The following is an 11685-nucleotide window of genomic DNA, read 5'->3' on the forward strand; positions in this document are numbered from 1 at the left end:
TTTCTCACTCAAATCTCTGCCTGTCTGCTTTCTATTCCTGTCTTTTTATCTGCTCTTTTGACTCCTCCCCTCATCTTCGCCTTTCTTTGTCATTGTCGTTTCTTATTCGCTATTAGACCGGGAAATGTTTGACACAAGTATTTGCTACGAATATCACAGAATTGAATAAAACAGGTGACTATTGTTGTATAAATGCCATTGGGTGAGTTTCATGATGAAAATTTGAGAAGCCTCTGGTATTTACCCTACAAAGAGCATGACTATTGTGAATAAAGATAGAAAAATTGCAGGAGTGGGATGTGTGTAGAAGGCATAGACAATTCCACATTGACCACAGACCACAGGATTATAACATTAAATTCTGTAATGCAATAATAAAACAGACAACTCTGCTATTTATTGAGGCACTACTAATACAGATTTCCAAAAATAAATCCAGTAAAAACAAAGATTACACTGGTGGTGTAAAGCAGTACCCGCAAAGATCAAAATTTGCTAAATTCCATATTTTTTTTAAAAATCTGGACTCTTGGTCAGCCTGAATGTGGGTGTTGTTTTTACAATACATTGAAAGGGAGCACCAAACAACAACCTCTGGTGCTCCTTTTGAGAACCATTCAAAAAATATGTGCACCCCTGTTCATATGGGAATTTGTATTGATGGTATTGATCTAAGTGTTCATAATAAATTAAGCAATCATAAACCAGAGACCACAATGATGTAGTTATGAAAACATATGCTTCATGGCTCTTGCTTATTGGCATAGAGTTTTAATATATTTTGACAAAGTATGTCATGACCACCTGAGACAGTTTATGTACATGTGCATGTACAGTACACGAAATCTAAAAAAAATGCTTGAACAGTGTACTGGGGCCAAACTATTGTTGTGACTGCATCAAATATATCATCATTAAATAGTGTTATTGTTGTAAATTTCTCACTTCTATAGAACCTCTTCTGTCAGAGTGCTTGTGTTGGCTGCCTTGCTGTTCTACCAGCAGGTGGTGTCTCAAATTATGGTCAGATTCCCAAGAGGAGGGAGCTTTACAATAGATGTTGCGGCTGTTGTAGAGAACCTATTCAATTGAATATTTTAGTAAAGTAATCGTCGACTTAATTCTTTTGACCATTCTATTTGCTCATCTGCATTCATTTCCATGTTTATAACTCCAGGCTCCTAAACTGGAGCTTAACAACTTTAGTGAGAGGAAGGATTTTGAGGTGCAAGACATTGAGACATGTATGGACATCCTTTGTCAATAGATACATGTGGAGAATTCCTTCCTTCCTTCATTCACATCTTTAATTATTAGGTCACTATGAGAAAAGCCAACCATTGTTCAAATGATCAGCACTCTCTTTTGACACTACATGAAACTTCTTAATTCTTCTTTAATCCTGTTACTCACATCAAAAGACAATTACCACATTCCAGAACCGACAGACAGAGCCTTAAATCTTTTCATCACCAGTGGGAAGATATGGCGGTTCGGAAGAAGTTCGGAAATGTTGTCTTGCTTATTCAATTCTTGTTTCTCCAAACTCTAATTCATTTCTCAGGATAGAATATCCAACCTTTGTGAGAAGCTTTCAGTGTAGACTTACTGTCAACCCCGATGATGAAAACCTTGTCAGGAGTAGCAATAGGATCCTTGGGTTCAAAGCATACTTTATTCTCTGTGACACAGCTCTCTTACCCCAAAAGGGTGGATAAAAAAAAAAGGAGGATTCCAGTCTTATTATCGAGATATTAAATGATGTTAAAAATGATTGCTTCTGCACAAAACACCTCACAAAATAATGACGTCTTATCATTGTCCTAGGCTGGCTTCAAGACGGTTATGTTTTTATTTTTTGTTTCAGTGTATAGTGTGTATATCATAATCTTAATTTATTAACTTTTTATAGTAGACAGAAGTAGTCTGCTCCACAATTCTGAGGATTTTAATCTTGTCTCGGTTTGCATGTTGTGTGATCTTTCTCTTGGTTCTCCAACGCTCTCCCAACATGCAATTAAAGACTCACAATTGTGCATGGGTGTGAAAATGAGTGTGACGGGATCTGTATGTATTTGCACCAAAAATGGACGGCAACCAGTCCAGGATGTATCCCACCTCACTTGTATCATTTTTACTGGTTGAGAGTACTAATATCAGTCTAGTCACAAAATTATTAACACAATTCTAATAGAATGCATGACATATTTAAAATTTACATTGCAGTGGGCTGCAATTGACTTTTTGCATTTAGTAAGTAAAGGTAAGACTGAGCATGGCAACAAGGACAACAAACAACAAATGTTTGCGTTTAAGATAAGAAAGCTTCAAAGATTCAATTCAAGCCTCTTCACCAAACTGGAGATAGTAGACTTGTCACTGAAAATAACAAGATAAGAAGAGAAAGGGACAATGGCTAAGACGAATAGTCTGAAATTTGTAAAAGATTTACGGTTTAAAATACTATTAAGTGTGCAAAAAGTAATAATTAGCAAGTAGTTTTTACATTTTCTTTAATCCTGAATGGCTCTTTTCTTGATGGCAATAACACAAGAAATATAGACAACAATGTTTTACTTCACAATGTTTTAGAAATTGTAATCAATTCTGAAGCTTAACTTCTAGCATACATTTCCTGTAAACATTTACAGCTTTGTCAAAACTGAGGGATATTTTGTATGTTTATGTGAATGTGAAAGAAGGTACACAACTTTATACATAAACACATTTATATACATCCACAATACAATTTACAGGTTTGATCACATTTAATAAACAATGCCTTGAAATGTAGTATACCTTGTTATATTCAATGGCTAAAGTGTTACATTTACTCAGCACTTGTGCAAAGAGAGGACACAACGTCTAAAACAGAAAAAAAAAACATGTTTCCCTTAAACAGCCTAATAAAATATACAAAAGAATTATATGATTTCCAAAAGACTTACAGATTAAGACTTAAGATTTACAGCTGTAGCCAAGACACAAATAAACATGCACCCATTTTAGTGCTATGCAGTGGATCGTCTAGAAATAAACTATGCTTGTTTGCTTAAGTTGACAAAAGTAATATTGAAATCTGAGAAAACATCATCAGCCATAGGCCATAAAACACACCGGTTGTTGAAGTTTATGGGTACTCATCATGGTTTGAAAGCGTTCACTCAACAGGAACAACATGTGGCTTCCAATTTTCAAGATATTTTTATCTTCTCTGAAACATTACATAAAATATCCCCCCCCCAAAAAATCATCAGATTTGTTTTTAGAGGTGTTTCTACCCAGTTTTAAAAATATATATACATCACAGGAAACAACAGTAGGATTGGTGTCATACACAGGAAATAGCTGTTCTGAAATCCCCTAACAGCAGACGAGCGATACCATTGCACTTCCTCTGAGTCATCTAGAAACCACATAAACAGACAAATCAAAACCCACCCAAGACACAAATATTAACCATTTGTATAGTATCTTATGAAATGGTCAATGGTCTTTCCATCCATTTTCTACAACTGTGTTCCGGGGTCGGGTCGCGGGAGCATCAGCTTGAGCAAGGAAGCCCTGACTTTCGTCTTTCTAGTCACTCCGTCTAGCTCCTCCGGAAGGATCCCCATGCAGTCCCAGGCCAGCCGAGAAACATAGTCCCTCCAGTGTGTCCTGGGCCTCCTTCTTGTGGAATGTGCCGGATTCACCTCACCTAGGAGGCATCCAGGGGGCATTGTAACGAGATGCCCGAACCACCTCAACTGGCTCCTCTCAACGTGGAGGAGCAGCGACTCTAAGCTGAGCCCCTCCTGGATGACCAGGCTTCTCGCCCTATCTCTAAGGGAGAGCCTGGACACCCTGCGTCAGAAACTCATTTTGGCCGCTTGTATCCACAACTCGTGAACCATAGGTGAAGGCAGGAACATAAATCAACCAGTAAATAGAGAGCTTCGCCTTTCAGCTCAGCTCTTTCTTCACCATGACAGACCAATGCAGAGTCCGCATTACAGCAGACAACACACCGATCCACCTGTCGATATCCCATTCCATCCTACCCTCACTCGTGAACAAGACCCCGAGATACTTGAACTCCTCTACTTGGGGCAGGACCTCATCCCTGACCCGAGGAGGGCATGCCACCATTTTCCGACTGAGGACATGTTCTCAGCTTGGCGGAGTCCAACCCACATCGGAAACAAATTTGACTTACTGCCGGAAATGCGGACCAACTCTGACATCGGTCGTACAGGGAAAGAAAAGCCCGTATCGAGGCGTCCGGTACCCCATACTCCCGAAGCACCCCCCACAGAGAGGCCGAGGGACATGGTCAAAAGACTTCTCCAAGTCCTCAAAGCACATGTAGACTGGTTGGGCGAACTCGCATGCACCCTCGAGGATCCTCCCGAGGATATAGAGCTGGTCCACTGTTCCACGCCCAGGACAAAAACGGCCTCACACAGCAGCTCAGGCTCCTTCCCTGCCAGAGAAGTGACATTCCATGTCCTGGGAGCTAGCTTCTGTTGCCGGGGATCGGTGCGCCAAGGTCCCCACCTTTGGCCACCGCTCAGCTTACTTCGCACTGACTTCTATGGCCCCTCTCAAAAGTGGTGAGCCCATGGGAAGGGGGACCCACATCATCCTTTCGGGCTGAGCCTGGCGGGGACCCCAGTTAATGGTCTTTCACTTATATTAGGATTTTCTCCCTTAGGGTTAGGGTTAGTGTTCAATGCTGACTACACGCCTACATACTGATGACAAAGAATTAGGAGCCAATGGTGGTTCAGTATCTTGATTAAGAATACTTTGATGTAGTCACGTTGGCAGGGAATTGAACCCAGATCATCTGGATTTTGAGACAGCCACTCTACAACTGAGCCATGCCACCTCAATGTTAATGTTATTTTTTATTGTGTCTGTCCATTTGAATAATTTTGTAATCAATACATTCAGTACTTTTTATATAAGGTTATGCTGTGAGGTCGGACTGGGGTTGAAATAAAAGAAAGTAACACAAAATGAGATATTATCTCACTTGGGGATTCTTCCATTTGACAAAAGTACTGTAGTTGTGCGAGCCATTTCCATCATGTATACTGAAGCTGCACACTCAACAGTTCGAATGACACGAGGTTTAATCGCCAAACCAGCGAACCACTTCCTGAAGTGGTCACGTGGTACATGCTTCAGGAGGGCTCAAACATCATTGCTTACATCACCGAAGCACACTAAGCTTTGCTACAGTACAATTACTTAACCTTTTGTTTCAAAGTACTGTGCTGCTGCCTATTGGCGAAGAGTATTATTTGCATGACTACTCTGCCCCCTCCTCCGATTTTTTTTTTTAAGTGTAATGATAATTTTCCTCTGCACACTTGACTATACAGGTCTTGACTATATGCGGAACACTACTATGCCGTGGCACAGTGGTAGAAAAAATAAGGCTGTACACATATACAAATACTGAAGGTTAATTAAACATGGCATCCATACCACAGTCTTTGTGGAAGACATGGGGAAAGCAGTGCAGAAATCCATAACCACAACGGCAGTATGAGCAGCCCTTCCTCGCCCATTCACCATGTAGAATCAGACCACAGTGCCTACAAAGACAAAAGAGAAAACACATTAGACGTTTCTTGCGTGACCAGTCTTTTCAGCCATGCGAGTGTTCATAGGGGCCCTATTATGAAATGTCAACTTTTTGAGGTTTTAACAATGCTACAATGTTGATTTCTCACTCTAATCTCCCCCGAAATGTTATTTCCCTTCATTGATACATTTCTAAGCATTCTTTGCTTATTCTGCATTCTCATACCAGCCCCACCGCATCACTTGAGAAAAACTCATAAGGAGGTGAAATTTGCACCCCCTGACACCACTCTGTACGGGCCGTGCAAGATTAAATACACACTGACCTTATCCACTTCTTTTAGCTTTGTTTTAGTTCCAGATTTGAGGAGGAGAGATTTTACAAAGTAAGTCGGCCAAGTAAACAACAACGTTTCATCTATTAGATACAATGTTTTGATGCATGCAGTCTTCAAAGTGTGTGAGAACGAAGTCGGACATTCAATGTCAGTCACACGCTGGCAGAAATTTTGTTAGGAATACTGTGTTTCCACCGGGACTGATAGGAAGAACGTGTCAGTGAATGTGACATTCAGACACTGTTTTGCATTTTAATGTCAGTAAAACACCTGTTTCTGGCTCCTCCACTACCCTCATGAGGATAAGCCGTCAAGATGATGGCTAGATGGATATTCGTGGCATTGAATGACATGATAAAGGGGGCGTGGCAGCCACACGGTGAGAAGCACTGTTTCTGGTTAGAAATATCAGTACCAGAAAACTCATATTTAATAAGAAATTAAAAGGGCCAATGTCCATCCATCCATTTCCTAGGGCCGCTTATCCTCACTAGGGTCTCAGGCTTGCTGTTGCCTATCCCAGGCAACTTGGGGCAATAGGTGGGGGACACCCTGAACTGGATACCAGCCAATCACAGGGCACAGGGGGACGAACAACCATTCACACACCCAAAAACAATTAAGAGTGTCCTATAGGGTTCTTTCTGACCTTTGTATGAATTTGTGAAAGTGTCAGAACTATCTCATTTCTTTGCCATTATTGAGTTTGTATAAAGACAGGAGTGTAAGGAGTTTAATGAGTTGTTAGGATCATTCATGCACTCTTGTCTGCAGGAAAACACATATAAATGGTGTAGCTCAAAAGGATGCTACAGGATTACAATGATGCATTGTTGTCTTTACTGTTATACAGGTGTATTTCAGTGGCCCACCATTTGCTCTGGCAATAAGGATTGACTTTTCTATGAATACTAAAAATTTGAAATCAATAACTCTTTCAAAATAAGACTTGAAGTGTAGCCATTTCATCATGAAAGAGAGAAAGTGAGTATGAGCATGAGTGCCTTGTTTTTTGTTTGTTTGTTTGTTTGTTTTTTATTTTACCTGATGCGCTGGTTGTACTCGCAGCTCCGACCAGTAAAGAAAGGAGGGCAAGCACAGAAGCTCCCCAGAATACAGGTCCCACCATTCTTGCAGCAGCTTCTGCTCTGCTCGGCACCTAGAAAACAAAGACAAATAAAAACACATGCACAGTATAAATAGAACACCGGGGTGTTTTTCTTTCTTTCTGTTTTTTGGTATACAACCCTTGTAGCTATATTGGTATAGTAAAGAATCAAATCAGCCAAGGCTTCAAAAATCTCCGCCCGTTTTGATTTTTCAGTTTTTATTTTGATTTTAGTCCTAGTCACCAGATTTCATATTGGTTGTTTTTTTTCTGTGCGTGTGTGTGTGTGTGTGTGTGTGTGTGTGCGTGCGTGCGTGCGACGTAATCCATTAACCACACACATTCTTGGGGTGCATCTGCTTTACGTCAGCAGACAAACACAAAGAGTCTGAACAAACATCTGAAAATAGTAAAAGTACACTAAACCTAACAGATTTTTCTTTCACAAAGAGGTAGCCTTTAGTGTAAAAGGACACACATGGTTTAAGGGTGTTTTTTTTTCCCTTAATGTGAAATGTTAAAGTGTCCATTTCTTTATTTCAAATTTTGGTGAAACTTGTTTTCGGAGAAAAATATCACAAATATACTGTGCTCTTTTAAGAATTAATATAGGATCACACAAAAGTGTGCCATCGGATTTGAGCAGTACTGTATATCCCAAGTGACAGACATTGCTATGCGCAGGCAGGCTGGTGGTCAGCATCTGTGCATACAGTAATCATGCGGGCAAACTTACTGTTGGTGAGGCCAATGAAAGGCCTGACAGAATTGGCATCACGGTGTTTATGGTCCCCGATGTTTGGCGAGTTAACCTGGCCAAATTGATTAAGGAAGTGCTGAGAGGGTTGCTGGGATTTGATCGCAGCCTGGGACAACAGAGGAAAGGGAGAGGTCTGGCCTTTGTCGCACTCATCGCCCACACAACCTAAAAAAATAAATAATTAAATAAAAGACCAGAATTATATTGATAGGCAAAAATGAGAATTGAGAAATCATAATTTTGGTATACTTTGACATTCATTTGTGTGTATGCATTTAATGTTATTTAGTTACATTTGGACTGGTCTTATTTTAATGGAACATATAAATGATGATTGTCAGAATAAAGAGATGGTCTTACAGAACCTTGTGCAGTTGTTTTTTCTTGAATTGTAAGTTAATACTTGAGACATCATAAAATATATATCTACAGATAGATAGATAGATAGATAGATAGATAGATAGATAGATAGATAGATAGATAGATAGATAGATAGATAGATAGATAGATAGATAGATAGATAGATAGGAGATAAATCTTTTTTGGAAAGCAAAAAATAAAAACTGTAGCTTTATATTTTAGATTCTTTTTGAGCAGATATCAGCTTTGCACTATTAGTATTTTCTCTGTCACTTTAGTAAAATGGATTATGTTTATGACCTCGAATGACTTCCAGTTTAGAGTTGTGGTTATCAAGAGTTAGTAAGCGTTTAAAAGTGTTTCCAATTTTTTGATCGGTACTGATGCCTACTTGAACTATATTGCAGCACCTAAGCATTTGGCCACTTTTGACATTTTTATGCTGTAAACAACACGTTCAGTGATCACATCTAGAACATTGCAGTTTCAATTTGTCATACTAAAATGCTTATCTAATTACGACAGCAATTTGTTACTGTGGGAGGGTGTGACACAATCAAACATCTTGTTTTTATCTTAGACTGTATACTAACATTCAATTACAAATAACACTAGTAGTATTTAAAAAAACAACAACAACAAATGGTATAGAGATGGTGCTTAATAATAACACTAACCTGAAGCAGGGATACCAGTAGGGAAACTGAGACAGATCAAAGTGAAAAACGCAATCCTAAAGAAAAATAAATAAATAAATAAATAAATAAATACATAACCATAATAAAAACGAATGCATGAACAGGGGGGAAAAAAACATTCCCCTCCGCTTTGATGCTTTTTTTAGGCTTACCTCCAGAGGTACATCTTTGTATTTCGGGTTATGGGAAAGAGGAAAAAAAAAGGAAAAGGTCGAGGAATTAAAAATGGAATTAAAAAAAAGATCCTCACACCAACTTCCTCTAGGTTCCTACAAGAGCAGATGGTGGAAAAAAAAAAAGTTCCGCCGTAAAAAAAAAATAGTCTACAAAAGAAACGTTCATCCAGCTGTTCACCGTTCATTCACTTGAAATGTGTAGAGAAATTCACTCCGGCATAGCTCAATCGAATTGTATTTACTATAATCCTGAGTTTGTGTGAAATTAAATCAAATTTGTCTCTCGGCTGGGGGAATGAAGACAAATAAAATAAATGAAGTCAACCTCCAACGTCTCTTTCGGCAAGGCGTCTGGAGGGAGAGAGAGTGTGTACTGCTGGTCCCAGGTGACTCTCATCCAGGTGAAATCGCCAATCCCCCCCGAAGTTCCGCCCACCGCCGGTCTTCATATCAGTCCCGGTTTGAGCCCAATCAACAACAGTGAAAGCATGTGATCCGAAAATTTATCTTAGTTCATACAGTATATTACATGCACTATCAGTATCAACGCAATTTTAATTCAAATGTATCTTAAATATATTTCTTCATCTTCCAAGTTAAACCGATTCTTTTGTCGAAAGCCTAAAAAAATGGGCTGTACCCCTCCTCCTCCCTTTTCATCCATATGCATAACCCTCACTCGCCCGCGCAGCTATTCACATGTTAAATAAGCATGTCCGGCACCAGGAAACATGCTTCTCTGAAAATTGCACTGGGATTGAGAAATTGGTCCTGGGGCTTTGTTATATCAAATCAGCGCACCAGTGTGTACACACACACACACACACACACACACGCACACATTTCTCTCTCTACTGCATCTACTCTTTAAAAAACAATGTTTAAATGTATGATTGAATCAGAATGTAATATTTGTATCTTTATTTTGATATGTTCTTTCCTGTACCAAGAGCCCACACCCCAGCTGGCCCTTAGGGGAGAACCAGATGGAAATGAGTATTTTGTAATCTGCGCAGCATCACAATGCAGTCTGATCTCATGCTAATACACAGCAGGGGCACCAGCAGGATGAAGGGAAAGATCATCTGAAAACTGCAGGAAATCTCCATCAGAAAGCTAAGCCACTTGCAAGAAATGAAAGGCAAGAGGAGATATGAAGACAAAAAGAAATGCACCATGGGGGTTCTGTGTATACAGTTGCGTGACTTATGAGACTTAATTAAGGGTGCACATCACATTCTGTTTGGGGCCTATAGAACATCTAATCCTCATCCTTCTATTTATTCTTGTCCTTAAATGGAAGAAAAAGTAAGTAATACAAAAAACAAAAAAACAATGAAGCACTGGAAACTAATTGAAACAATACAATTGTACTTGAAACACAAAATACAAATTAAATTAGGTCTCTTCAAACAGCAAGTGGATTTCACTGCCATTTGAAAGCACAATATCTTTTGCTCACAACATTTATCACCATTACTCCCATCAACTGCTTGGAGGAGGTTGTGTGCATGAGTGTGGGGGGTGGGCACATGTTAGATAATGAAGTAGGCTTGTTCCTTTCATTTTGGTCTAGGCAGCAATTAGCAATTTACAGCCAATGTAAAAAAAAAGTGAGTGCAGTTTCCACTTCGGGGCTTTTGTGTTTCCTGAAAAAAGTGTAGGTTTACTGCAAACATGTCCAATGTCCGGCCCGGGGGCCAAATGCGCCCGTGGTCAATTTCCATCCGGCCCGCAGCCTCTGTCATAAAATCAATAACGTCTGGCCTGTATGGAAAATTAATACATTGGGCAGCAGCGCTGTTGCCTGCGTGTGCTAAATGCTGTCATCTATAGGTTTGATTAGAAACAGCAAATTAGGATATGAGTAATTTACTGTATGAGCCCCTATTTTTCTAAAATGGTGACACTCAACAAAAGGAGGAAAGTTGAGCTGCAGTGTGACGCAGTGAGCTGCGGTCAGCACCAGCAGCTTTATATCGCCAACTTTTCTGAGTTTCTGAGTAAATGCCGCAACAAAAGTCTTTTGAGATTTCCCCGGGTAGTCTACTTAACATCTTTTTTAATGTCACAATCGCCCAAAAGATGAAAATGTAGTCAATGTGTATGAAAATAAGTGATTACTCAACAAAGTTGTTGTATCTAGCTATTGTAGCTAGCAAAATAAAGATATGAAATCAGAGCTGCCTATCAAAGATGATATGTTAACCCATCTTACCTCAGAACTTACATTAATGTCCAGTGGCATGTCATTGTGTCATGGTGACAGGCCCTGGTGGAATTTTTTTCTTTCATTTGTGATTAGACACATCATTTCTTCATGCATACCAGCCACACAGAGTGACTGAACTGACCGAGTTAATCCATCTACTAAATAATTCTGGTTTTTTTTTTTTACTTTTCTGTTTTTGATAGGCCCCTCTACTGTCTCTGGGCGCTGGCGTGCTACACTGCCTGCACCATAGATAGCTATGCCTCTGAACACCAGCTTTGCTGTTTCCAGTCAACAATTTTTTTTCACACGGATGGTTGATGGAAGTAGTAGTAGTTGTAGTAGTTACTTTCAGCCTCATGGGTGAGGCATCGGGCAGAGATAGTTGTTGTTGCTTCTATCTCTGTTTCCGTAAATGTTTGGTGTTTAAGGCGATTGGGTGGTTGGCTCAATGCA

At 39.7% G+C, this 11685-nt stretch overlaps 1 protein-coding gene across 1 annotated transcript; it reads right to left on the reverse strand.

Moving 5' to 3' along the window:
- Positions 1-2535: 2535 nt before the first annotated feature.
- On the reverse strand, positions 2536-9739 carry tdgf1 (teratocarcinoma-derived growth factor 1). Its single transcript, XM_088434175.1, has 6 exons — positions 8994-9739; positions 8821-8876; positions 7760-7948; positions 6960-7074; positions 5479-5588; positions 2536-3406 (listed from the first exon to the last, which is right to left on the reverse strand). Exons 1-6 carry the CDS (start codon positions 9200-9202, stop codon positions 3288-3290), a joined length of 798 nt encoding a protein of 265 aa, XP_088290301.1. The 5' UTR covers positions 9203-9739; the 3' UTR covers positions 2536-3287.
- Positions 9740-11685: the final 1946 nt, after the last annotated feature.

This window comes from Hippichthys cyanospilos, chromosome 15 (genome assembly GCF_059441005.1).
Source record: "Hippichthys cyanospilos isolate Australia breed blue-spotted pipefish chromosome 15, RoL_Hcya_1.0, whole genome shotgun sequence".
Classification (NCBI taxonomy): Eukaryota; Metazoa; Chordata; class Actinopteri; order Syngnathiformes; family Syngnathidae; genus Hippichthys; species Hippichthys cyanospilos.

What these genes read in the sequence shown, in the direction of transcription:
- tdgf1 (XM_088434175.1), bottom strand. Translation starts at nt 9,202, where the DNA reads ATGAACGGTGAACAGCTGGATGAACGTTTCTTTTGTAGACTATTTTTT. An exon ending in TACTGGTATCCCTGCTTCAG is followed by an intron (nt 7,949 to 8,820) that starts GTTAGTGTTATT and finishes TTATTTTTTTAG; the next exon opens with GTTGTGTGGGCGATGAGTGC. An exon ending in GAGTACAACCAGCGCATCAG is followed by an intron (nt 5,589 to 6,959) that starts GTAAAATAAAAA and finishes TTGTCTTTGTAG; the next exon opens with GCACTGTGGTCTGATTCTAC.